General features: G+C 39.1%; 2 protein-coding genes across 5 annotated transcripts in view; one reads left to right on the top strand and one right to left on the bottom strand.

The window, feature by feature from the left end:
- Positions 1-27,477, top strand: part of AMIGO3 (adhesion molecule with Ig like domain 3) — a 245,955-nt gene that overhangs the window by 18,179 nt on the left and 200,299 nt on the right. The window lies entirely within an intron of this gene.
- Positions 1,075-27,278, bottom strand: IP6K1 (inositol hexakisphosphate kinase 1). 3 transcript variants are annotated; one of them, XR_009153827.1, is made up of 7 exons: positions 27,133-27,278; positions 15,659-16,004; positions 11,430-11,640; positions 9,369-9,541; positions 8,791-8,966; positions 4,594-6,769; positions 1,075-2,800 (listed from the first exon to the last, which is right to left on the bottom strand). XR_009153827.1 is itself a non-coding variant. In XM_058172727.1 (6 exons), the coding sequence occupies exons 2-6, from the start codon at positions 15,879-15,881 to the stop codon at positions 6,263-6,265; spliced, it is 1,290 nt and encodes a 429-aa protein (XP_058028710.1). In that variant the 5' UTR covers positions 15,882-16,004; positions 27,133-27,278; the 3' UTR covers positions 1,075-6,262. The 3 variants fall into 3 exon arrangements, 2 of the variants coding, with proteins under 2 accessions (XP_058028710.1, XP_058028711.1); XM_058172727.1 differs by having other exon boundaries at positions 1,075-6,769; XM_058172728.1 differs by lacking the exons at positions 11,430-11,640; positions 27,133-27,278 and having other exon boundaries at positions 1,075-6,769; positions 15,659-15,798.

The following is a 27,477-nucleotide window of genomic DNA, read 5'->3' as shown; positions in this document are numbered from 1 at the left end:
TTTCTTTATATTTTGTCTTCTTTTCTATTTCTCTCATTTCTTTATTCTTTCTCTGCACTTTTCTTTTTAAGTGTTTTTATTCTGTGAATTTTTTAAAATAAAAATTAATTCAAGGTCAGGTCAGAAACGAGAATGTGCAACCTGAGATCCAAAGCGGTACTCTGCGGTGGGCATGGATGCACATCCTGCATCTGTCCGCATTCCCTTAAAGAACTGGGCCTTTTTCTGGGTTCACTCAGGAGCCATGCAGGGAGACAAAGACAACATGTGTGCACCCGCTTCAAAGTACTTGGTGCAACCTAGTGGTGCTTTCTTAATTCAAATATATACTTTCCTGGGGATCAGGCAGCAACCTGGGAGCCTAGAGAAAGAGGCAGCTTTTGTTAAGGAGGTGAAGACAAAGGCAGCACCTGTGCCTTTTCCTTTCTGAATTCAAAACGTTATACAATTATAGACAGAACTGTTCAATAAATAAATGGCAATTAAAGCTTATACGTTTAAAATTGAATTCAATGTTTGTTTTTGAAGTTGTTCCGGAATCCATTTAAAAAACTTTAGTCTGGTAACTAGATTTTCAGCTGCACATTTTTATTAAAACAGCTTTGAAGAACCATTTCTAATTATGTTCTCTAAAGCAGGGGTCTCCAACCTTGGTCCCTTTAAGACTTGTGGACTTCAACTCCCAGAGTCCCTCAGCCAGCTTTGCTTTGCTTTGCTGGCTGAGGGACTCTGGGAGTTGAAGTCCACAAGTCTTAAAGGGACCAAGGTTGGAGACCCCTGCTCTAAAGGACCATATGTAGCCCCCTTTCAGCAATTTTTGTTACCAAGAGCTATTGCTGGGGTGTAGAAGTCACTCTGTCAGAAAGTACGAAAGAAAAGTACATTCGGAACCACAGTAAGAGCTGCCTCAAGATTTCTTAGGGTGTTCAGGCAGCTCAGCTCCCAGGCAGCAATTCCAAACCTTTTTCAATCCACTTTCTGCTGAGCAATACGTTCATGGTAGTGTGTATCCCTGACACGGTTATATTTATTATGCCTGATAACATGGAAATAGACATACAAAGACAAAAGCCACTCAATAAATGTCCACATTTTATTTATATACACGTAGAACTTTATACACAACAGGAGAGCTAAAGGTGCAGTGAATGGAGTAAGATACTGTTATTTCTCATGCCCAAAAGCACTGAAATAGACTATGGAAAATATACTAGAAATCTGTAATATGATGCAGCCTCCCTCCCAAGCAAGTCGAAAGAGTGCTTGGTGGGAGCCGCTCCCTAGGGTGCAGTTCTGCTCCTTGCTCTCACAGTAGGTAACATTTTCTCCCTTTCAAAGCAGTTCTCATAGAGACCATTCTGCACCTACACTTTTCGAAGTATAAAAAACAAGTTTGCTCCTGAGATAAGCATGCAGTAATAGTACAAATACAACCAAAGCCGGAACCTGATGAATGACTCTTTCCAGACTTACTGAAAACAAGGAAAATACATAAGCCTAGAGCCTTTCTCCCCCTCCCCTCAATCAAAAAGTTAAAATGAAAAAAGCCTGAAAGCAACAAAGCTTGCCTCTCTTTTTAAGCTTAAAAGATAAATTGTCCGCTGAGGCCCTTTTCCAGCAAGCAATAAAGCAGGGTCCTTTGCACTGGCAACTCACGCCCACAGATTGTACCTCGGTATTATTATCCCCAAAGCTGCAGAATGTGATGCGTTGTCAGGTGCGCTTCACGGTCTTATAGCAAGCTGCTGGTGTAGCTCCCGAACTAGATCTTAGCTAGCTAGCTAAAGTGCCATCCCCCAGTGGGAGCTTCTTTTTGGCCTCTTAAAGCACACCAACAAATTCAATCCATGAGCAACAGGTAGGCAACTGGACTTGGATTCAGTTTATGATTTGGTCCTCTGTTGAAGGATAGGATGCCCAGGGAAACGTAGCTGCAGAAAGGATAAAGCTACAGAAATCGAAACTAGCATTCAGATTCTACCAGCTTTTAGCAGGAAACTTGGAAACCTTTTCTTGTTTCAACTCTCTTAAGGTGCAAAAACAGATATGGTTAAGAGTGTCAAATTCTAATGCAACATGTTCTTGACCCAGAGATCTTCTTTGGAATCACAGACTGAAGATTCTCCAAAATCAACTCTCTTGTTACTCAAATGGAAATAGCTGAACAAATCTTTCAAAAAGATCATGCAGCAGTTCCAGGCTACAAAAGGTGTCAGTAAAGAGCACCTGTTCTAACTGAAAGAGCAGAATCTAACTTAACTGAACAAGATCAAAAATGGATAAAAAGCACAGTGAGTTAAGTAACCTTAGCTGAGGAAAGAAAGAGATACTTCCATGGCAATAACTGCCATCTGTATAAAATAAATCGAATGGTGAACTCTCATTTGGCCTTTATTAGTAAGATAAGAGAACTGTACCTATGTATGCTAACAGTGCCTATGTATTGCTAGAAAGAGAGCTGGCTATGTATTCCGGAAGGCTGAAAAGCTGATTCATCATCTATATGAAGGCAACTACACAGTACGTGCAAAATCCTGCTATAAAAGCCATCACTATTGGACATAAGTATCAGCAAACCGTAAAGGGCAATAAACAGGCTCTGCTGTTCCAGAAGGAACAGACTGAAAAATTTATTTACAAGAGTCCTCAAAAGAGGACTTGAATGTATATAATGCATGCAAAATGGCTTTATTGAATACAGCTCTCCTGATCAGCATCCCCTTTACCAAGCAGGTTCAAACTCTCACATGGTCCGGACCTTCTGTGCATTTTAATATTGGATTGAGTAGACTCCTGTTTTCTGAAGAGTTAGAAAATACAAGGGAAATATCAATATCCCAGGCTTAACCGCAGGAAGAAAAAGACAAGTTGCTTTACATCAACTTTAAAGCCAACTAAATGTCACACTGAGTTTTGTTTTTATTTCTGCAAATTATGAGAGATATCTACACAATACCTGCAATAGAGCTTTCCAGTTCAGTGACAACACCCCTAAATAGCATAAGAATCCTGATTACTATTTTGTGTTATTCTATCTTCCGTCATGAGGTAGAACCTACAGAGAAGTGGCAGATTACCATCAATAGGGACAATGGCCTCTGGTTTAAAAAAAAAAAAGCTAGACTGCAACTTTGCATGTTGCATTTTGCTTTGCTGATTATATTAGCCTATTAACACTACAGAACAAAACAAAAGATGCACTCATGTTGTAGAAAAAACATAGGACTTTGTTTTTATGTAGATTGAATCCCATTTGTTTTAAGGAAGGGACCATGGATGTCCATTCAAGCATCTTTGGTCTACTCAGCATGGGACATATTCTTTCTTGAACGAAGTTCCACAGCTGTTATGTAAAACAGAACCAACAGAACATCTACTTGGCAGTTACATGTAAGAGATCCAAAACCATATAACAGTATAGCCCCAGAAGGGTTTGCAAGAGACCCAGTATATTCCTTTCATTTGAAATATGCACGTTTGAACTAACTACTACATTCCTCAAGGCATATGGAGGAAAGTTGATGAAGGCAAATATTTAATTTTCTACCTTTGGATTTGTTTGTCTATCTTTTGGTGCCTTTTAGAAGGCCTATTACTCAACAGACATTATTTCAATTCAAAGCAAATGCCAGGCTGCAGAACATGGGTTTGTCAAATGTCTTAAATCTAATTTGTATGATGAAGTCTATTTGAATTCACCTGTACTGACAATCTGGATCTTTTCCTAATTATTCCTACAAATGTTTCCTTACAGTTTTGCCAGTGCTCTCTCAGCTATTTTAGTGCTGATAAACTGCCCAGAAGCATATGTACACACTCATACATAAGCTTTGCAAATTAAGGGCATGTGTTTAATAAGCGCACCCAAGCTGATAAACTAACCCCATCTGTAATTTCTGAGATTGGTTGCTTTAACAGTAAAAAAAAAAAATCTTCACATATACAAGGTACTCACCAAAAACAATAACTGTCCTTTTGCTTATCTTGAAATTAAAGATTTGAATCTGGAAAGCTTATTGCTGTAGAACAAAACTGTGCTTTGCAGTTACACTGTTTGAAAGCAAACCACAATGCTAAAATACTGACAAAAACATATTCTTACTATTTTTTACTACTGTATTAAGCAAAAAGAATTATTAGTCTTATGAAAACCTGGAACAGAAAAGGGAAAAAAGCTATTTACAAGCTCTAGAACTTGCAGTGTAAAAATCTGAATGGTTCAAAAGTATTTTTTACATATTTGTTTTAAAACGAGGCAATCATTAGACAGGAAGTAAACTCTGCAGAGTGGCTCTCTAGATCGATTTTTGTTGATAATAGCTGAAGGGATAAAAATTCCCTTCTACTGTTCAAACTTTTAAAGATATTTTAAAGGTACTGTTTAGCTAAAATAGAACACAGATATGATGCCACAATCTCAAAACGTCAAGAAGTTAACTCACAGAATACTTTTTTAAAAAAGATCCAGGAATCCAGAGTAACGCTGGAAGAATTTCATTACTTTCTTCCTAGCATAAATATATTTGCCTTGTGAAAAAAGCAAGACCTAAGGTTAGTACTGAATTGGTCAATGCAGCAAGATGACTCTCTCACCTGTCTTTCAAATGGCCTCAGCAAGATTTGCTTCTGCAGGTCCATACTGGCACTATAAAAAGTTCAACCCAGAAGTTCTTTGATGAAAAAAAATCCCAAAAATGCTTGCAGGTATATCTATAAAGGCCATAAACATCCAAAGGGAGGCACAGATTCTACACAAGTTTTAGTCCAATACTAGTTCTTCTTAAGAACATCCACAATAGCGTCGTAAGATAACTGTCCTCAATATTAATGACATGACATCCGTTCCCCATGGTAGCAAATCCCTTCCCACAAAGTGCATTTTCCAAGAGGTCTAATAGTGCATTTATCTCTTCTAGGCCTAGCCTTAACCACAGCAACCATTCTCTATGGTCCATAAAACACTTCTTGGTGCTGTTTTTGCTTGCAAGAGCTGCAAATTTTCTATTGTGACTTTCCATTCAGAATGCTGTCAAGTTTAACTTTACTAATTATTGGCATGTCACCCCATGTGACAGAACCCCAAAATGTGGTTTAGTTGCATTCAACTATTTACTAACTGTAGGAATAAGGCCAGCAAACACCAGCTCCCTGAGGTGAAGACAAGCACAGGTGGTAGTACTCTTTACCAGAAGGCCATCATTCAAAGCCAAACAGGTTCTTCCATCCACAGTGGGAACAACTTTCCAAAACAAAAAGGTCAACTTCTCATCAACTGCCTCTTGAGTGCTTCACTACTGTGGATGGAAGCTGTGTGGAAAGTATCATTTTGGCAGGGAAGGCTGTTGAAAGGGAAGGGAAAGAAAGGGAAAAGGAAGGACCATTAGCATCACAGGTTTTAGGTATGATGATTGAGGCTGGGGAAGAGGCTACTGGGTCTATCAGAGGAAAGAATTCATACCTGATAAAACATCATTCATCCCAGAAAATATCTTAAGTATTTTTAGCAACCTTGGTGTCCTGTGAAGACAGACATCAAGACCACTGTTGTGGACATCTGATTAGGTACTCCTGGAATTAATCATTTCAGTCAACTGCAGAAAATTGGGGAGGTATGGAAGCTTCATCAAAATGATGCAAAGCAAAATCATTAAAGCATTGCACTAGTTTCCCTTTGGTCATTTATTTCCCCAGTTAGGATGATCTGGTAATGACCAGGTTGGAGAAGATAAATGAAATATTTTATGTTCCCTCTAGAAGAGTATTTCATATCTGCTCAGGGGCAAAAACAACAGAGTAGGGCCTGTGTAAATCATGTGCATTGATCAGTCCCCAAAGCTTGAATGTGAATGCCCATTTTGAACAAAAAAAGAGAAGTTCAAACCATTGTGCCTCTCTGGAAAGTTGAAAGGAAGTGGAATATTGAAATCCCGACATTTACACCCACTCATCTTTTTCTGGGGAGGGGGAGGGGAGGCAGTTTCCACATTTCCGAAAGACAAGGGCTATACACAACAAACAGTAAGCCCCAGACAAAATGCCCAAAGTTGGGGCCATGAATTGATTTCTCCCACAAGGAGTTCAGGCTGGATAGTGAAAACCGAAAACCATTTTGCCAGGATCATCCAGGATATCAAGTCCTTTGTCAAATACATTGAAACAAATTGTATTTTCAAAGCAGAAGAGTCCACTTTCTCTGTACCAATAGTGGTCCTCCTGTCTCTTCCTATCCTTGGGAGAGAAAATTGAAGAGTCCAGCCCAAGGCTACTGATTCTCATCCCTCATCTGTTCTATTATGTTGATAAGGCTCTCTAGTCCAAACACATATCCCATATCAGGGCCATCATGTACAGTGGGGTCATCCCGAAAGCCTTTGAATGTGCTGTGTGCGAAGTCAATCATACGTACATCCACCTTGGGCTGGAAGGAGACGGATTCTGTGCTGCCAACATCTTGTAATTTGTCAGCAAGGGAGAGGTCCATTTGTTTTAGGCGCATCTCTGCTTTGCGTTCCAGGTATGTCTCACATCGGGTATCCTTCCCATCATAAATAATGAGCAAGGAGCTGGAATAGAACCGATAAGAGGCCTGCCTCTCCAATACAGCCTTTAGACTCTGCAATTTGCTGAGGATGGGATCAAAAAGGTCCTTTCGTAGCTCAATGCCATTGTGCAGGTACTGGCAAAGGGCACTGCGAAAACCCTCAATGGAAAGACCTCTGCCATAGTATTTGTTCCTGCACAAGTAGTGCCCTGTATTCAACTGATAGACCTACAACACAAGGAGAAAGCATGCATTAGTTTAGAAATAGTCACATTTTAGGACGGTTAGTCCATTATTATATTCTAGCCCCTGTCACGGAAATGTTTGTATTTTGAGATGGCAGCATTCATAAGGACTGGCAAGAGGAAACAAGCATTGGATCAATCCTTCAAAATATAGTTTATACCAATAAGAAAAAAAAGAAGTGCCCTATTCTGCCAATTTAAATTATTACTAAGGGCGTTCTTCTCCATTAGACTAAGTAGCCCAAAAAGCCCAGAGCACTAAATCAAACACAATATACCTCAACAGTATTTCCAGGCAGATTGCTTTGTCTCCTCTACATAATGCTAGCAGTTACTGGATAAGGGTCGAAGCTTTAGTGTTTCCACAGAGGAACAAAACCTCTTCAATCTCTTTCTTGAAATTAGTAAAAACCCTGCTAGAATTTTTTTTTAAAGCCTAAGGAGAAAACTGCTGACAGGGTAGATAAATGCTTTTCAAACTAATTGCCCTGAGTGTTCTCGTTCCTAAGTAAAACATCCCACAAAGGCTATTAATCAAACAAAAGTTACAGAAGGAACAATTTATTTTAAAGTCCAGCCAGTCACATCCGCTTGGAAATTCAGAGTACGGCTGTAAAATAATAAAAAGTTTTACAACAAAGATATTATCCCACCTTGTCACCATCCAGCAGAGGGCACCAGCATGTAAGGCCTAAAAAAATACCTGGCTTAAAAAAATGTCTCAAATCCTCTAAACCAGAGATCAATATGAGATAGTGCTCTGACCAACCTACATTCCCTGTGCTTTGAATGAACAGGCTAAGAAAAGGAGGTTAGATCCATGTTACATCTTTTCATTCCGAGATGCAAAACGGAATGCAATCTTCTCATGTCCAACTCTACTAGCCCAGTATAGTAAGGACTGTCTTATTATCTCAGGCCAGGCCTGTTATTCCAGAAAACCCAATTACTTTTATGGGAAATGAACTCTATCAGTTGGAGTGCTTCTGCTGCTCAGAATTCAGGAGGACTGAGCTCATTTAGCAAAGGAAGTTCACAAACACTGCATTATTCTGCAATTCCTCTATCCCAGCAATCCCCAATCCTTTGTCTGCAAGGATTGGCTGTGACGGTGGCAGTGCATGGCAGCAATGGGGGGAAGGGATGCATTCATACTCTTAAGCTAGTCTCACACATGTGCAAATGAAACTTCCTACGCGTGTCTGCTTCTTGCGCAGCCCGATTGCCAGCAACCTGCAGACTGGTATCAGTCTGTGGACTGGGGGTTGAGGAACCTTGTTCTACCCCACTTGGAAATAAATCATATCATGCCTTATGGATATATTCCATGACAATGCACATAGCAATAGCAATACCACTAAGACTTATATATTACTTTATAGTACTTTACAGCACTCCCCAAGCAATTTACTTAGTCAACATATGGCCCTCCAACAATCTGGGTCTTCATTTTACCAACCTCGGAAGAATGGAAGGCTGAGTCAAACTTCAGCTGGTCAGGATTGAACTCCTGGCAGTTGGCAGAATTAGCCTGCAATATTGGATTTTAACCACTGTGCTACCACGGATCCTAGTTTGCCTAGGATTTGTCATTCTTTTCCTCCACTGGGAACTGAACATTATTCAGTGGTTTCAAGCGTTCCTTCTTTAGGTCTTCCCTTTACCTCACAGAGAGTTGAAAAGCTGAACTTGGATGAAAAGAGCTTGAAGTTTGTTTGTTTGTTTTGCAATATTTGCTCATATGCTTTCAAACAAGTCTAAAAATATGTGATTGGTTTAGGGAGAAATAATGTGGTATGTATTCTGTTAATACAATCAGGGTTTTTTTTTTAATCCTCTCCTTCCCATGCATGCCCTGTTTCCCAAATCTGTTCTGGCTGGACCAGCTTTCAAAAGTGGGGAAGGAAGAGATTCCAGGTTTCTGCAGAAGTTGGCAAAATATCCCATGCTCCATACATAGGAAGAGGCCAGCAGCCACATTTTTGCTTGTGGTTAATACAGTACCTGCATTCCACAAACTCGGACTCCAAGTGTAGCTGAGGTGCTCTGTGCACACTTCTTCATCTGCCGAGCAGCCTTCTCCTCGGAGGCATCATCCCCATGTTGTCTGGTCCCCATTTTCAAGTCAAGCACACAGGGAAATTTGAAATGATGTACTACATTCTCCAGCAAAAGAAATTCTGAGGTGCTGGTCAAGGATAATTTATCTCTCTGTTGGTTTCTATTGAAACGCTAGGGCTTCTCTCTTGCTTTCTAGAGAACATCTTATCACTGAGCATATGTTCAGACAGACCAAAGAATTCAAAGGAGGAACAGGGTACTGTAGGTACAACTTGCCACCAAGAGATAGGAAGAATGTCAATTTTCCCTGTCAGAACTAACATTTGAGTATTCATGACTGAGTACTGAAAAAGAAAAGAAAACAATGTCACAGGGAACATATTTGCACCATTATAGTCAATACCCATGGCATGAAGAACAAAAGCAGACACCCTGCTTTTAGAATCTACACCGATATTGTATAAAAGTGATCATGTTGTAAAACACTACAAATATGGCAGATTTTGCCGTTTGGAGGATACTGTAGAGCTTTCGTTCCTTAGACTCCGAGCGCATGCGACTCAGTTGTTGCTTGTGGCAACGCAAACTCCAGGGATTAAAGCTGATCTTCTCAGAACTAACACTACTATTTCCATCTAGCATCTGAAATGGAACATCTGAATGGAAACTCTTGAGGCTCTTTGTGTCCTGGATGCTGTTGGAACAACATAATATGACATGACATTAAAAAGCTCTGCAATCATTTATAAGAATTGTTACAGCACAGAATAACATTTGGGTTGCTAAGTTTAATTCTTTTTTTTTCTACATAATTCTCTGTCATACCATCAACATATTGGCCAAACATTATATTCTTTTTGTGTAAGTACCGTGTTTCCCCGAAAATACAACCTACCCCAAAAGTAAGTCCTAGCTTGATTTTTATAAGACCTATCCTCCAAAATAAGCCCTATTTAAGACCCCGCCCATTCCAGGGTATATAGGGTAAGGTGAGGCGCACAGGTAAAAGTTAAGCTAGGGTTGGGATGGGGGGGTGGAGCTGCCCTACTTACCAGGCCTAGCACACCCCGACACCTGCCTCGCCTTGCAGGCCCACTTCTTTTGCAGCTGCTTGCCGCCACTTGCATGCATTACCCCTAGCTTCTGTTTCACTGTCAGAGGCCTTCCGGAAAGGCCTCTGCAGCCAAGAAACAAGGTCCAGATTGACGTGTGCATCGCCCTCAGCCTCCGTTTCACCATCAGAGGCCCTTCTAGAAAGGTCTGTTTCCCTGGGTGGAGAGGAAACAGCCTGGGGTACAGTACTGCCCCCCCTCACCAGCAGCCCACAAATCACTTGCCTGATACCAGAATGAAATCCTTAAATCCAAACCAAGTTAGCGCAGTTCAAAAGAAAAACCCAAAAATTTAAAATAAATACTCTGACTAAGGATTTGTCAGAGCAACCAAAATTAGGTCTCTTTCTTCTGACTGAGTGAAAAGTCTGGAGCTTAACGAGCAGGAGGTGTGGCTAAGCAGTTCAAATAAATATATTCACTCAGTCTCTGATGACTGGACAGTGGATTAACCCATTAGTGGATCATCCGTACAATACACAGGAAAAGCTAGAGGGTGCCTTGCGCGTCAATCCGGAGTCCGTTTCTCAGCTGCTGTTGTGTCTTGCCCGCTCTCACAGCAGCCGGGGCCTTCTTATCTGCTCCCAAACACGGAGGAATGTATGCCTCCTGGCCCCAGTCCTGGCTCCATGCCCAAGCAGGCTGCAGAGGAGGGAGCACCCCCTGGCCCCAGCCCTGGCTCCATGCCCAGGCAAACGGAGCAGCTAGACCCCTCCCCCTCCTCCACAGCATGTGAGCCTGAGGAAAGTTTATTTCCAACAGCTGCTGATTGGAGTGACCCTCGCATCAGAAGACTGGATAGGCGGAGGCAACAGAAGGAAGGGAGGGGCAGGCCTTAATGAGTGCTGAGTCATGGAGCCACACCCCATGGCCTATATAAAGGATCTGCTTTCTGGCAGTCTCTGAGTCAGGCAAAGTCAAACTTATCTTGCTGAAGTCACTTTCTGGTCTCCTGCCTGCTCTGAGGACTTTGCTAGGACTTTGGGCAGAGCTGCAGAGGCAAGCCTGATTCGGATTTCCCTGACCCGGCCGTCAGCGGAGGAGTGGGACACGACAGCTGCAGAGGCCTTCCTGGAAGACCTCTGACTGTGAAACAGAGGCCAGGGGTGACACACACGAGCAGCGGCAAGTAGCCATAGAAATGGGCTGGCAGCATGCTCCTGCTGGGTGAGGCGGCCGGTGCCACGGTGGCACAGTGAGTCAGTAATTAGAGATCCCTGAAAATAAGACCTGGTGCCTTTTTTGGCGGCAAAAAAGTATAACACCAGATCTTATTTTCAGGGAAACATGGGTATTAAGGTATTTGGAGGTACCTGCAGGAAAGCCAGTGCCAATCTCTTATCATGGATCTTTGATTTTTAAAAGAAATCCAACAGGATGCTTAAGAAAAGGAATTTCTGAATTACTCATTAGAAGGAAAGCAAAAGAAACCAACCGCAAACAACCTCCCCCCAAAACACAATCCAGTACCTTTCCGAGGTCTCAGAAGTGAGCCCTGCTTTCTCCTCCTTATGCTCACTACCACTGCCTGATTTGTTGAGGCTCCTGCGGGAGTGTTTACGACGTGGCTGGTCCCTCTCTGGTGTATCATCTTGCTCCAAGGATTCGCTCTCCACATACGGATATGCTACCAGGTTAATGTAGCCATCACTGTCTCCCTCAAAACAGACAGACACTACACCTGCCAGAAATCAGCCATATGAAGCATGCCTCACATCAGATTTTTAAATTGGTAGATTAGAAATCATAAAACTACTAATGATTTTCCCAAGGAGCAGATTTGAGAATGAAAATAAGGCTCATAAATCCATTTGTAGAAAGAAGAAAGAGAGGGACAAGAAGGAATTTCTCCAATTTGAATATCTAGTACCATAATGTATTTATATATATATATATATTTAAAATTCTCTATAAATATTTAATTATTTCCTCTTTTCAGTGGGTTATGTAAAGCTGTTATGGGTTGAAAAAAATAACGGTAGATCTCTGAATGAGTTGCAATAGATCACTAACTGTTTCTAATCCCCACACAATGATACCTTGGTACTCATTGCTAATTTGTTCTGGGAGGAGCGATGAGTACTAAAAACAATGAATACTGAGCAAACCACGTGACTTACCATATGACCCTTTATTTTGGCTGGAAGAAATAGCAAGTCACAAGCAGCCAGTGCCAGCAAGTTCACATTACACGTCAAGTACCGGGCGAAAGACGAGTACTGAGAAAAGATTTTTGCTTCAAAACATGTCAAGTACCGAATTCAACGAGTTTTGAAGCAGTCGAGTACTGAGGTATGACTGTAGTTTAATGATCACAGTAAAATGTCTGACTTGTTCCCCCAGACCAGAGTTCCCCAAAGTTGGAGAGACTGCAGAATTCGTCCTTACAGAGTTCCACATCAGTCCTTAGTCCTAAAGGTGAGGTGGTTAGAGACAAGACAGTGTTACCCAGGGTTGGATGGTCAGCTACCAAAGAAAGCAGCCTGGAGCTGTCTTCTATTATGGTTGGTATATTGTTCTGATAACAATTGTTCACAGTCAGCCATATATTTACACTGGATTTAGCATTTTTATCCACCTATCCAAACCTTCCCAAGAGCTTGGGATAGGCAGGTGTGGTTGTTCGATGGAGTTAAAGATTATTATTTTCATAATACTACTGGTATTAGTTAAAATAGTGAACTATTTACCAAAAATAAATGTTGGGTGGGGGGCGTCAATGAACAATCTGGAACGTCTTGAAGGGACTGGTGAATGAAGCGTTTGGGGGATCCCTACCCTAGATTATTCTATTGATATGAAAGTCTGGGATAACAGGCAATTGATTTGGAAATGTTATTTCCATTGAGGTCTGTCAATTAAATTGCAGAATTATTTATTATTAAACATGTATCTTTTGATACGGACTCCAATTTGTCAAATTGGATCAAATCAAATTAGTCAACCAAACCCTAAAATTCTGTCTATCCTTGCAGAAAGCATTTGCTGTAGCATAAATGGGGCAATTTAGCTTGAAGAAATATCAACTGTTGGAAAAACGGACCAATGGAAAAAGGAATTTATATACAAAACAGAGAGGAAGGGAAATTCCACACTTTAAAAATTTCTTTTGATTTGACAGGCAAGAGATATGAAATAGGTAGAAGTCTACAGATGTAAGAGAAGGACTGGCAGAGCCAGGGGGAGGAGTAAAAAGAAGGATCAGCCTAGAACTGTGATGGCGAACCTATGACACACGTGCCAGAAGTGGCAAGCAGAGCCCTCTCTGCGGGCACGCACGCTATTGCCAGTTAGTCTTCATGCAAAGACCAGCTGGCCGGCACGCATGCTCACAACAGAACCAGGAAGAGAGCAGCTGGCCGGCACGCATGTGTGCAATGGAACCCAGACGACCAGTTGGCCGACATGCACATGCGCACCGGCCAGCTGCTCTCTTACGGGTTCTGGCGCTCCTGTGCGCATGCATGCGCACATGCACGCTCCAGTTTCGGCACTCGGTGCCAAAAAGGTTAGCCATCACTGGCCTAGAATCATTACCTAGCCATAAGCAAACTAAGCCCTCCCCCTTGATTGCAATTTATCCTTACCTAACTGTAACCATGTGCTGACCATTAGCTGAGAAGATTGCTGTGCGTAAACTTTTAGGAATACTGTAAATCAGTTAAATTGAATCTTCACATGTGGACCTGGTTTTCTGTACCTGACAATCACATAGCAGTTCCTGAGTGATGACCATAATGGAACCTGACTGATCCAATTTTAGGGGGCGGGGGTTGTTCAGCAGTTGCTAAGTGAAAATAACAGTCATAAAATGAATGCAGCATTTGTTAAGTGAACCCACTGTTCCCTATTGCATGGTTTTACCCAAATCTAGAAGTGCTGGGTTTTAGCAAAACCATCATCTGACTGTAGTACATTCACAAATGCAGCCATATTGCCAAGCACCTGAAGCTTGTAACTCCCCCTTTTCTGGTAGGTTGTAGCTTTGAATGGACACTCAGTGACCAGTTTTAAATCAAGGACTGTGTGTATATTCCACAACAATGAAATCTTTTCTGCCAAATGGCAGAAACTATTATCAAATTTGATTTTTTGTGAAGGGATCGATTTACGGGGTAACATCCTCATCCAACTTATATCCAGCTTTTCTATCCAGATAAACATTGCCTACAATAAATATTGGCCACCACTGATCCACCTAATGCAACAATAAATTTGTATAACTAAATGTTTGTTACAGAGGTAAACAAAATGAGGCTGAGAGTATATATTTAAAGGACCAGTTTTCAAATTCCAAAGTGGCGTAAGTGCCTTTTTCGGGAGTACAGGAAAATATAGGGCAGCAATTTACATAATGATTAATACATTAATCAATTTAATGATACACTGTAAGAGCAACTAAATGTACTTTGGAGTCCATTCTATGAAAGGTACAATAAATATTTCAGTATATCTAGCATAGATTCAGCTTCTGTTATTAATTACAGAGTTTGTGCCCAGATAATGCCTTCTATAAGTCACACTCACAACTTGCACACCAAATGTAATATTAAAGCCTTTCCCTTAAATATTTTCCCAACAGTTTTAATAGGAAAAGCTATGTGGAATTCTGATACATTTATTTTTCTCATTTGCTCTAATATGTTGAATATTTTAAAAAATCTGAAGCACTATAGAAAGGTCTGAAGATGTATCTATGTCTCTGTGTCTATGGAGAGTCTCAGTCATCCAGGTCATAGTTGTCCCAAAGGTGCTTTTTTCAAGAGGCAACTGGACTTTCTGGTTTTTCCTTTAAAGACATTTCCCTTCCCATCCAAGAAGCTTCTTCGGCTCTTAGAGGATGGGAAGCAAAACATCTTCAAAGAAAAACCAGAAAGTCCAGATACTTCTTGAAAAAGCACCTTTATGTCTCTGTGTTTTTTCATTCATTCTATTTTAGGCTTTCAGACTTGTAGTTGTAAAGTCTCATCTACACCCGTAAGTGATACCCAGAGATAGAGCTCCATTTTTTGTTCTGCTTTAAATTTATTAGTCCTGATTTTTCTTGAAAGACTTAAATAAATAGGATTAGCAGCTTTTCTGGTCCCCAGTTGGTTCAAGAAACGAAATGTAGCAATTATCTGTGATACAGTAATGTGTGATCTGAAAATTTAAGGAAGACTTTATGTCTACCCAGCCCACTTTTAACAATTTTAAAGCAGGACAGATGTTTTACTGTACTCAGGCCTGTTAAAATTATGATTTTAACTAGAATGATACAATTGAGTTATTTATAACACTAGTTAAAAAGATCCAATTAATCATCACAAATGCAGATATATTGTTTGATATAGCTATTATTCATCTTCATCAGAACTTATATGTTTCATTTTGAATAAGTTGGTATGCTCTACCCATTATAAGGATTTTCATTAAGTTAATTTTCAACAAAAAATTGAATAATTATCTTGTAGCAGAGCAGAAACAAGCAAAGCAAACTTTTTCAATTAATTATGCATGTTTTTGCTATAGTATGCTAGAATAACTATCAGCAAATAGCTTATTTATACTAATTTTTATGCTTATTTTTTATACCAAAGAAAAAAAATTCAATGAAATAAATATATGCCTTGTAAAACTGGTAATTCTTTTAAATGAATCAAATACAAATTCTGTTGTTTTTATCTTCAGGTATTTTTTCATGGTTTTTGGATGCTTACCTTTATACTCAGGTGTGAATTCCTTCATTTCTGGAGGCAAAGATTCATAAAAGCGTTGTTCCCTGGTTATGAGAGGTTTGCACACAGTGTGGTCATCGTAGCGCATCATGCTGCTGTGGCCGCCCACCTGATGGATGAAAGGCTCCAACAGGACCCCTCGGCTTCCTGTGTGGGTTGCGTTCTTGCCATGCTTCCCCACCTCCATGGTTTGACAAACACACATTGCGTAGGGCGCAAGTCACACACCTGGGGCATGGGGAGAGCTGCATGTGGTGGAAGGAGCAGTTTCCCAAAGAGAAAAAGATCACCCCTCAGTTAGACCAATAAGTGATTAAGCACCAACAGCCTGCAAAACAGAGAAGAGATGCCACAGATTTCGGTCAAAAGCAATGTAATAAATCCTATATTTTGCTGTAACAATTGTCCTTATTGCATCTGATGAATTGATCCCATGTCAAGGAATCTGAATAGGCAAGATTTGTTCTAAATTGTACAGCACATCCAATTATACAGTTAAGCTCTTATTTACAATGACTTATCCAATATAAACTAGGCAATTCTTTTACCATTATAGTTTATGGGCACTGAAGACATGATCCTACCAACATGTAGCTTCCCAATTTATAGTAATAGATCTCTAACATCAGAAAAAGATGCATTTCTTTTTAACAAAAAGTCTCACTAGCACTCTAGCTTTCACCAATCTCAATTCCTATTAAAAATGAAATTCTGCACTCATTATATTAAGGAGGGAATCAAACTGTAATGATCCCTAAATCGGATTGGCTTCACTGATTTGGAGTTGTGTATAGCTTATCATATACAGAGCCTTACACAGCCTATTTGTAACTAAAAAGCTAGCTGATTTTTGAATGACATTGCCATCTAAAAACCATTAGGTAACCATCTGCAATTACTCATACTCTCCACAATTTCATGTAAGTGACATCCACATGTAATGATTGCCTACATGGAGATATTTCATACTGAAGCATTAACCAAAGTGGGTTAAAAGTGCAACAGTGGAGATAGGAATAAAAATTCAAGAGAACTTGGAGTGGGAGAACGGAGCTCTAGTTCTTATTTAATTGACCTTGCCATGCTAAAATAATCCAAATGTTTCAGCTTCAAACAAGAAGGAATAGCTCAAGGAGAATTATACAACATTGCCTGAACATTCTGATGAAACAGCACACACACACACACACACACAAACACACACACACACACAAACCCGTAATCCTAAAGGGGAAAAGCTTAATCATCAGTCTAACTAAACATAAAACAGACGCAGTCTAAATGACTCCAGATTTACAAAATCAACAAAACAGCATCAATAGACATTTCTTTTCTTTAACTATAGTCTGAACATTAATTGCACACTGATATGAGTTCCAAACAAATCATATCTACATTTGCATGCTGAGGACCCTTACTTAAGAGAGCCAGTTGTCACCATTCATACATGTTTTGAAAGATTTGCCTTTCAAGTTCCTGCAGCGTGCAAAAAAAATAAAATAAAATCATTTTGAATGCCATAAAAGAGGGAATTTGGTCAAATATAATTTCCTACAGAATTAGCACAGACCAAAGATTTCTTTATAGCACTGAATTCTTCCGTTTATTTTTCTTTTTATATACCATTTCATTGGGCTTCATTATCCATTTAAGTAACAAATTTAAGCTTTAATACTTTTGATCATTAACAAGAACCTTGCTTTGATAAACAAGTTTCATTTTCCTCTTCTGCTCCACCACTACTGTGCTTTGGATGTCAAAGGAGATACAAAGTTCTGGTTCTTGCTTTTCTGGAAACCTCAACCATTGTTATCTAAACTCTGGTGAAGTTGTGACAGGCCCAGCAAGCCAGCAATGGATATTGCTACAGAAATTATAACAGGATACGAATGATCTTCCTTTACAAGTTTCTAAAGTTAAAGATAAGCTCTGTATTTGTAATTCATGTTCTCCCCAGGAGTTCTCAAATATATTCAAGTTGCAGAAATTCCCCCCCTTCCCCAAACCCTTTGATTCACAAATATGGTTATCATGGCATTTCTCTGATCTCCCTCCCGCACAGTGGCTTTCCTGCATGCATTTTTTGACATTATCGTTAGGTTGGTGATCAAGCTTCTCGGACTGATAGTTTTATTTGTTTTATCTATTAAATTCATATGCTGCCCATCTCACCATTTAGCGACTCTGGGTGTTTTGAGACAATATGACCTGCCTTCTCTTTGAGGGATTGGAAGGGGCTTGGGAATTGTTGGCCTTCACAGCCATATAAACCTTGACAGAAATATGCAAGAATGTTTATCTGGGTAACAAGGGTTGAAACATTTTTTAACTCTTAGCAGGGTGGATAAAAATAAAAAAAAATTCAGATTTTTAAAAATTGTAATCATTTTTTTTTAATTTAAATTGGATTTTTAAATTTTTTTTATCAAATTTATTTTAATAAAATGCTTTTGGAGTAAAATATATCTAAACTTAGTTTTCTATTTAAGATACATTAATAATTTAGTTTATTCAGCATGAAATGGAGCTTAATTATGTAGCACGAGGCTGTATATTCCGCAATATTTGGTAAATTTTTGGTAAACTCATTCAACGAATCCAAGCTCTGCAAGCTGAGTTAAGACGCACTGCATTGATGCATTCACACAATTTCACAGTAACTATGAGATAAATCATAAAACACAGTTCAGAAATATTCCTTTATCCCGTTGTTTTGCAAATCTTTGTACACTACAAACTGTATGATTATTTGAGGAGAAATGCATCTGTACCACCAGGCTCTAAGTGTGAGGAGGAAGGGCAAGCAGTAAAAATGAAAGTAAAACCTTCTAAGTAAGTTATAAATATAATATTAAAGAGCACCTGTCATTTCAGATCCATCATGGAAGTGCTGTTAGCAGGCATTCACTCACCTGCTGCCTGCCACGTCCCTCATCTTGTTGTGTCACTGCCGCATCTCCAGCCGTCCCATTAAAGTGAATGGGACTGTCCATGAGTCAACAGCGGGTCAGAGATGACAGTTGCTCTTTAAAAATTATGATTTAAATCGAGCTGATTTAAATCAAGCCTTTTTACCAAATCCACCCTGACTCTTAGGAAGCAAGATAATATTCAGAAGTGGCTCAAGCAAACTGTGGAATTCACAGGAGTAAAAGGAGAGGAAAGCACAGTCAGACTTGCAAGATTCCGTTCTCTAACCTAACTCGATAAAAGTACAATTCTAAACTTCCTGTGCAGTTTTTTTTTTCTTTTCTCCCTGGTCTACCTAGTGGAGCTGATACTCAAGAGCCAAAACACATAGATAGTAACACATTACATCTGCTTTTTGTCTCAGAATAGTTGCAATATGGTATGAAATTAGAAGACATTAATACCTGTTCCTTGCCAGGGTCAGATCACTCTCTGAATGTTTTAGAGCTTTTTAGTTCTCCAGGAATTTTATCAATCCATTTCGGGCACCTGGGAGATCTAAAATTTTTCAGAGGGAGCTCAAGGTGTGTGTTTGTCTTGCGGCTCCGGTGATCAGTGTAACAGAGGTTGTCATTACCTCCATTGCAAGCTAACTCTACCCAAAGCCAGGAGTTTAATCCTGACCGACTCAAGGTTGATTCAACCTTCCATCCTTCTAAGGTCGGTAAAATGAGGACACAGATTGTTGGAGGCAATATGCTGATTCTGTAAATTACTCAGAGTGCTGTAAAGCGCTATGGTGCAGCTTTAGTGCTCCTGCTATTGCTATCTCCTGTAACAAAAATCTTGGATAAAAATGCACATGAATGGCCCCTTTCAGAACCCTGATCCTCAGGGATTCCTTGTTTCTCTGAAGAATACCAGGAAATGACATCTAGAACACTCTGGAGAAAGACATAGAATAAATTCAAATGAATATATGTAAATGAGCCCACTTATGCCACATTCTAGCAATAAGAATGGCAAAATACAGCTGTTTTTCCACCACCATTGTGTCAGATTGCCAACCAGCAGCCCTTTTAAAAATATTATCTGGAAGAACCTTAACCCTGTAAGTCTCCAGGAAGTGGGTGTTCTCAGATCTGTCAACACTGCCACCTAAATCTTAAAACCATATCGTCTTGGCAATGGAAGTAGCAAAATGTGTCTAGTTGGCTTTATAAACTACACCAATATAGCAGTTACTATTCACGGAAAGAACAGTGAAAAAAAATGAAGGAACAGCATTATGAACGTGAGAAATCAAACAGAAATTCAAAAGCACAAAATGCTTTAATTAAATAATTAGGAAAGGTTTAGAGGGAACTGATCAATCATAAGATAACTAAGAGCTATAAATGACATGACTGCAAAGATCAAATTGGAGGAACCACTGGTACTCATGTGCAAATATTAAGACCACAGTTCAAATATTCTGCCCTGTTACTCTACCCTTAATGAATGAAAACAAATAATATATTTAAAATTAATAAGGTGATATAAAATATTCAACACAACTATTTTTGAAATTTAATATACATATATCATGCTCAACAACTCTGCATCAAAATTATTTGTCAGATTACCCAATGTGATCCATGCTATAAAACTCAGGTGGCCCTAATCTTTTACTAAACCTACTTGAGAAAAGCTGTTTTGAGATTTAAGCAAAAGGTATACTAGAAGTATAAAGAATTTGTAATACTATCTTAATGATATTAAAAACAATCTTCCTGAACTCAGTGCAATTGTAGTTGGGGGGACAGAAACATGGAACATGGAAGCATGTGATAGCAGTATAGTACTATAACTCTGGCAAGTAGCAGAGAAGGATCTCCTGTATGTTCCACCACAGAAAACATAGAAACAGTTATTTTTTCAAAGTGGTGGCAAGCTGAATCTTAAATTGAAATGGAGCATCAGAATAATACATGTCTATAGAAAGGAGCATCAAACAGATAATGCATCATATGACCAACCTAATTCCAGTATTTCTTATTTGATTTTGCTTGAAGCTAGAAAAATTGCTGTATTTGTGTCAGAGCACAATTTTCCCCTGCTAGAGAAACGACTATTTGTACATATCATCTGTTCATTTTTTCATTAGCCTCAATTTTCTCAGTCAATTTTCTCAGTTAAGCTGATGTTTTTTGTTAAAAATCTTTCTGCAATCACTGCTGTATCTTTAGAGAATAAGTTATACACAGCTATAAAGAAGGGCAAAAATATAGTGATGAACAACCTTCTATATTCAAATGATTAAAATAATGTGCATGTCTATTACTCCAACTTGTCACCTGGATTTTACAAATGCTGGTATTGCAGAAACAAATTATTAAGGATGCAATACAAAGCAATATAAAGAAGATGTACACAAAACAGGCTTCCAAATATTTTATACTGGTTTACACAAGCATTTCTCTGCAATGTGAAAACAGGTTTGTGTTAACCTTGTTACAAATGTAATTCAATATTAGGAATTTGAATTAACAACATAGTTTTTTAATGACAACCTATTAAGAACAACCATTTTTTGAGCAAATCACTGTGAAATCATGTCTTTATTTCACCAAATTTACCATTTCCTAGTACAGAATTCATTTCTCACATAAGGTTCCATGTTATAATTTTATAACATTTGATTATTGATTTCTTGCAAGTCTCCCAACAATGCACTTATATCACTACTGTAACTGGGTCTATCTAAAATTCCCTTCTGAGAGTTTAGACTAAGAAAGGGCAACCCTTTAGAGTATGCTGATAAACTACCTTGTTTATCTGTAGCTATCTTACTCAAAGAAAATGGTCTGAAAGTTATTCCGTTCCTGCACAACTCATATTCTAAGTCACCAAATCAGCACATCAATATTGGAAACAATTTATTATAGTTAAACAGGAAAATTACCTGCATACATTTAACACAAGCTATTGGAATTCTTTTGCATATAATAGATGATATGCAAACACAATTTAATCTTGCAAATAGCAATTCAAGGGGACAATTGATCATAATTTCCAAAAAAGAAATGTGCCAGAATTTTCACATAAACTATATTGGGCAAATGGAATGGTAGTATAGCATCATTTCCAATAATCCTGAGGAAACAGAGAGCATATGTAGCATGGTAGCATTCTTTCTTTCAGGAATTGAAAGCATACAGAGGTATAAACACAGTTATCATGATGGTGTTCTTTTATTGCATAAAGTGCGGAACTTGGCCTATACTTATATCACCACCATTGTGAGATGAATGCACAGTTAAATGGCTACAGGAAGCTATTTCCGTTAGTAAGACATCTTCATTAAAATTACTGTCAGTGATATGGTAATAATATGATAATCAAAACCACAGTGCAGAAACAGTCTTCATTCAGACAGTTAATATCATTCATGGCACAGCATAGCTGTGTAACTTGGGACTCCTTTGCTTACCAAAGCAAAGCAGAACAGGAAAAAAATGCAACTGCAGACTGGCTGGGTTGTATACTATTCCAGAACTTATCAGTTATTGAAAGCAAGATCCCGTTGCAGCTTAGAAGCTGGAGAAACAGTGCCAATGTTTTCTATCCTCTTTGTCCTGAAAAGACTAGATGTTCCATAGAATATAAAACTGTTGCATTTTAGTAAGTCATTCTTGCTTTCTGCTGTTACTACTAATAACAATATATCTTAGGAGACAAAAGCTGTACCTAAAATAACACTGAAAATCAGACAGACCACAGGAAACCTATCCCAGCACTTATCAACGTAAGGCTTATGGAAGTCAAATTCTAAATTTTGAACTAATTTCTGAGACTTCCTTGTTCCTCAGCTCCTCCTTCTGCCCAGTCTCCTCATACCATACGTCACTACATCAACTCTTCCTGAATCAGTCAAGAGTAAATATTTTATAGACTTCCTCCAATCTAATCCAAATGCTGCAAGTATGTGCAGAAGTCCTCATGGTATTCTTACTCTATAAATGAAAGGTTACAAAGAAATCCTTTGGAGACATTGCATAAACAAATGAGAGCAAACATTTGCCTAAGCGCCATCCTAGTGTTTTGACATAATACCTAATAGGAATGAAACTTATTTTTTCTGTTATGTCTTTGCAGAGGAAAATGTTGTATTATAAGCCTTTTATAAACATCTTATTTAGATGGTATGCTGAATTATATACTGCTGAAGTAATGTGAAGCAGCAGAAGAATAACAAGCTCTACCATTTTTTATGTGAAAACTTTAATCTCAGAAATGATGAAAATCCTTGCATCTCAAACATGGTACTATATAAATTCTGTTTCTAACAGAATTTCTGTTAGCGGTCACAGACAGAAAAACTAGACCTCTCTCCAGAAGAAAGCTGAATATAGCCAAATATTATGTTCTTAAATAAATAAAATTCTTATATAAAGAATTTTCAGTGACAGTGATTGAAGATAAAAAGCAATACTGTAGGTGCAATCTCAACACAGACTAACAGATTAATTTTACCTACCTTGGTTCATAAAATGCACTTTAACATTTACATTAGCAAATATTCTTCGAAAAATCATTTCAGAACTGGCATGCCAATGCCAAAAATCTCCTATTAGAAGGCATCATTTAGCCTATAAAGTATGCACACACACAAACCACTTAGTGCGGTATTCAAATTATATTAAAACTTTTTTTTAATCCACTTTGGTTAACAAGAAAAACACTCCAAAACACCCATTTGGGCAGATAATCCTAAAGTACAGGCAGATTAATGTACAAATTTGTATTCTTAGGCATTGGAACCCAACAGTTTAGGAATTTACTACCGTTTAGGACCAGGTCAGAAATAAAGAAGTTTACTGGTACATTTCTTTTAAAACTAATCTGACAAGCAATATAAGACCCACTAGTCAAAATTCTGTATCAACCACTGCATTCTTCACTAACTTGAGTTTCCATAACATGTAACACAGGAAATATAGGAATATTATTCCATCTGAACAGAGTTTGTGACTAGATTTCTACTGACATCAATTATGTAAGCACTGCCAGTTTGTCACTGCTTCAGACTCTTTCAGGCATATTTAAATCAAAATTCTATACAGTGAACAGGGGAAAACTGAAAATGTATTAGACAAGGTATAGGAATGAAAGCAGGCATAGGAACCAAAATTTAAAGTCAAGCACAGAAAATGAAAGTGTGAATAAATTTTAATTATTTCATCTCAAGTTTCAATTTTTAGGAAGATTTTTAGGAAATCTCATCTGATTTTTCATCTTGAAGAATTTATCAAAATGTTAAGAATTTACATTGACAGTGATGCAAGCAAATGGCAATTAAGATATGATTTATCTAGCACTGAAAGGTCTTAATCAATGTCTTAACCATCCATTGTTTTCCAAAGCCAGCCAAACTGATCTGCTTCTAAGAAATGTTCTCCGCTCAGACGAAGCTTCCAAGAGTTTAAAATCTGAGATGGATCAAAAAGGCCAATCTTAATGTGTTTTACCTTTTGACTATAACAAATATATAATAAATACATTTCCTTTATATTACAATTTATTACACACAATAGTTTCTGTTTTAAACAATCCTACATCAGGTCAATTAAATCAGGTCCATGCATCATTCATAAAACACAAAATCCCCCAATCTTGAGAAAAATGACTTTTTACTTTGTTTTTTTAAAATATATAGATTTTATATATTAATGAGACCTTCCCAAACAGTACAAACAACCAAATCTTATCCAATTGCATTCAAGCAAAAGGTTATCTAGTATTTCCATTGGTAAGCAATGATTGCTGCTAAAAGCAGATGTAATTTAAGAGAATACTTTTAAAAATAAAATTGAGGTCAAAAAAGTCATATTATTAATTGCATTTTTATCTCATAAACACCAGTTACAGGGAAATTTGGCAATCTAAAGACAGTGAAGAAAATATAAGCTAACTTTTTATATTCCTGCAAGGGATATGACAAAAAAATATTTCTGAAACTGCATGGTTTTTTAAAAAACCCTACTGTGATAAGATAGTTCACTGCAGTTCCATTATTGCAGTTAGCCAAGGCCAAGGAAAACAGAAAAGGAAAACAGATAAGGTAGATGGACTGCATTAAAGGGAAGACAGGTCAAGATGACCAGGAACTGAACTCGACTTAATGGCACCTACTATTTAGGAGGAAAGAGATTAGAAACTCCTTCAGATATACCATGAAAATAGTACCACAGATGCATAAATATAAAAAATACTCTCAAGATTATTGTATTAAATCACAAATACTAACAGCATGTAGAGCAGTATTGCCTGAAATTTCAAACATTTCTTCAATCTCAAGAGAAGCATAGCATTTATCAGATCACAAGTAAGTGAAAGGCATTCATATCATTAAGCCTAGATTCTTGAACAAATTATGAACCTAACATATTCTAGAGGGCAGTAATAAGTGAATTTTAAATAGAAACGGAGGGGCAATTCCTGTTTATCTCGATATGCTAATAGGAACAGCATTCTAAGCAATGAGAACTTATTTCCAGCAAATAATCTAATAATCATAATTATCAATATTATCTCATTGGTAATTCTTCGTAACAAAGATACTAACTTTTCCTAGACTTGCAACTCCTGCTCTAAGAGCAGGTGGTAGTCATGGCTAGGAAACCCTTTGCATAACTTCATGTGGTATGCCAATTGTATCCTTTCCTGGATCATTCTGTTCTCTCAGTCATTCATGCCCAGGTAATCTTGTGCTTGGATTATTGCAACATGTTCTACATGGGGCTCCTCTTAAAGAGTATTTGGAAGCCTCAACTGGTCCAACATCACTGTTATGCAAGTGCACTGGCTGCTAATCTGCTTCTGGAGCAATTCAAGGTGCTTTTTACTACCTTTACAGACTTTTATGCCATGGGTATATGACACAGGTGTGAAACTCACGATATCACGTTGCTATCACATGATGTATTGCATCATTTCCCCAGAGCTGGGGTAGGCGTGGCCTATTCGTGATGCATCCAGCCCACATGTTGCCAGTTTGACACCCCTGGTCTACGGTATCTGCAGAACTGTCTTTTCCTAATGGAATTGGCCTGCCCCACTCATGCTGGCAGAAGGGGTCCTATTGCAAATCCCATTAACCAAGCAATTTCAGCTGGTGAGATACAGGAGGAAATCCTTTTCTGCCACAGCTCCTGCTCTTTGGAACATCTTGCCACAGAGACAAGATCCACCCCCTCTCTTTCAGCCATCAAGAAAAACCTGGCCATGCCAGCTGACATGGGGTCCTGAAGGAGAAGCTGTTGGGTGGAGTTGCTTATGCACTACTGGTAATAGACAAAGCATCCCCACATCTCCTCTACAAACTCTTGTTTTTAGTTTTATTTTTTGTAATTTTAAATCAGTTTTTATATTTACAACTGAATGTTTTAAGTGTTTTATCTTGTTGTAAGCTGCTCAAAGTTCCTCTAAAATGTGAGATGGGCAGCAAATAAAGTTAACATTATGCAAAACTATTTTAATGAAGAATTATCTACACTTTCTAAATATTTGAAACTTGTTTCAAGTCAGTAGGGGATAAGCATATGTATAATGTTAAAATGATTAACAAATAAACGGGGAGGTGGGGAAGTTTGCAATACTGAGAGGCAATCCAAAAAGTCAAATTCATCACAGTTCAGTACTAGTTCCCCAGAGAGAGCTGTTATATAAACAAGAGTCACCCTAATTCAACTACAATTTTTTTTTCCATTTTCTATTATTTCACAACTATAAAACGTTCACTCATGGAGGAAAACCTTTTTGCTATTTCCCAACAAATTTTAAAACAACTTTAAAACTTGATACTGTTCTTGCTAGTCCTCCTGGTGGATGGGAGAAAGTTTATGGCATCCCAAGTACCCCCTGAGCAAAAGTTTCTGTAGCCTCAGCAAACTCTCCCCCCACCCACAAACACTATCATCCTGCAGATGTCACCAACATCTGCCCCTATCATTCCTTGCAAGTCCCCTTCCAAAACGAGCCGGTGAATCTCACAGCCAGGCTTCATTCATCAAGGGGAGGTAAAGAGCGCTCAGAAATCGGCTGAGCGGAAAGCCACAACTTCTTTAGCTTCTACCACAGCTCACCCACCACCACCTGGCGCCCTCCCGACTTGGATTCTTATATTCGACCACCCGACCCTCGGGGATGATGGGACCTCAGGTGAAGCTCAGTAAACTCGTCTAGAGGGCGCCAAACGGGGGAAGCTGCTCAACAGACACCTGTGCCATAGGCTTCTCTTGAGCAGCTCCAGAAGAATCGTCGTCGTGACGACACCCATTCTCTCTCACGGGCTTCGGCAGCAGCCCTCAGCCAGGTGGCTTTGCGCTGCTATCCGTCGGGATCTCTCACCCACCCCGCTCTTCCCCCCCGGAACCGGCCTTACCTTTTTCCCTACCAGCACTCATTCACTCCCCCGATCCCTTCCCACATCCAATTCGGAAAAAGGCGCCCTCCTTTTTGGGGTCCGGATCGCTTCCTACGAAGAACAAGGGCCCGAAACTCACCAACGTAAAATTTCCCCCTGCCTGGCCGGGGGGCGCTGCTGCTGGGTCCCCCCAGGCCGGCTTCAAGACTTCCCTCACCTGCTCCCTTACAGTTCGAATCAACAACAAGATGGCGGCGCCGGGAAGGTGGGCATTCTGCCGTCATAGCAACCGTGGCGCCCAAGGTCCACCTCCAAGGAAGCTAAACCAATCGCATGTTGATGCATTCCAAGCTTTCTATTGGTTCTCATTTTTATTGGATGACGTATCCGTCACTTCTCCAAATTCTCTGCGCCTTCTTCCCCGTCTCCGGTTTTCCAACGCACGCTGCGCAAATGTGACGAAAGCAACCTTTTGCGGGGGCTA

The sequence above is a fragment of the Ahaetulla prasina genome, chromosome 2, assembly GCF_028640845.1.
Source record: "Ahaetulla prasina isolate Xishuangbanna chromosome 2, ASM2864084v1, whole genome shotgun sequence".
Taxonomy (NCBI): domain Eukaryota; kingdom Metazoa; phylum Chordata; class Lepidosauria; order Squamata; family Colubridae; genus Ahaetulla; species Ahaetulla prasina.
The sequence above is the reverse complement of the archived record's forward strand: the minus strand, read 5'-3'. Positions and strand labels throughout refer to the sequence as shown.

What these genes read in the sequence shown, in the direction of transcription:
- IP6K1 (XM_058172727.1), bottom strand. Translation starts at nt 15,881, where the DNA reads ATGTGTGTTTGTCAAACCATGGAGGTGGGGAAGCATGGCAAGAACGCA. An exon ending in ATTCACACCTGAGTATAAAG is followed by an intron (nt 11,641 to 15,658) that starts GTAAGCATCCAA and finishes GATTTCTGGCAG; the next exon opens with GTGTAGTGTCTGTCTGTTTT. An exon ending in TCCGAGTTTGTGGAATGCAG is followed by an intron (nt 6,770 to 8,790) that starts GTACTGTATTAA and finishes CTTGTGTTGTAG; the next exon opens with GTCTATCAGTTGAATACAGG.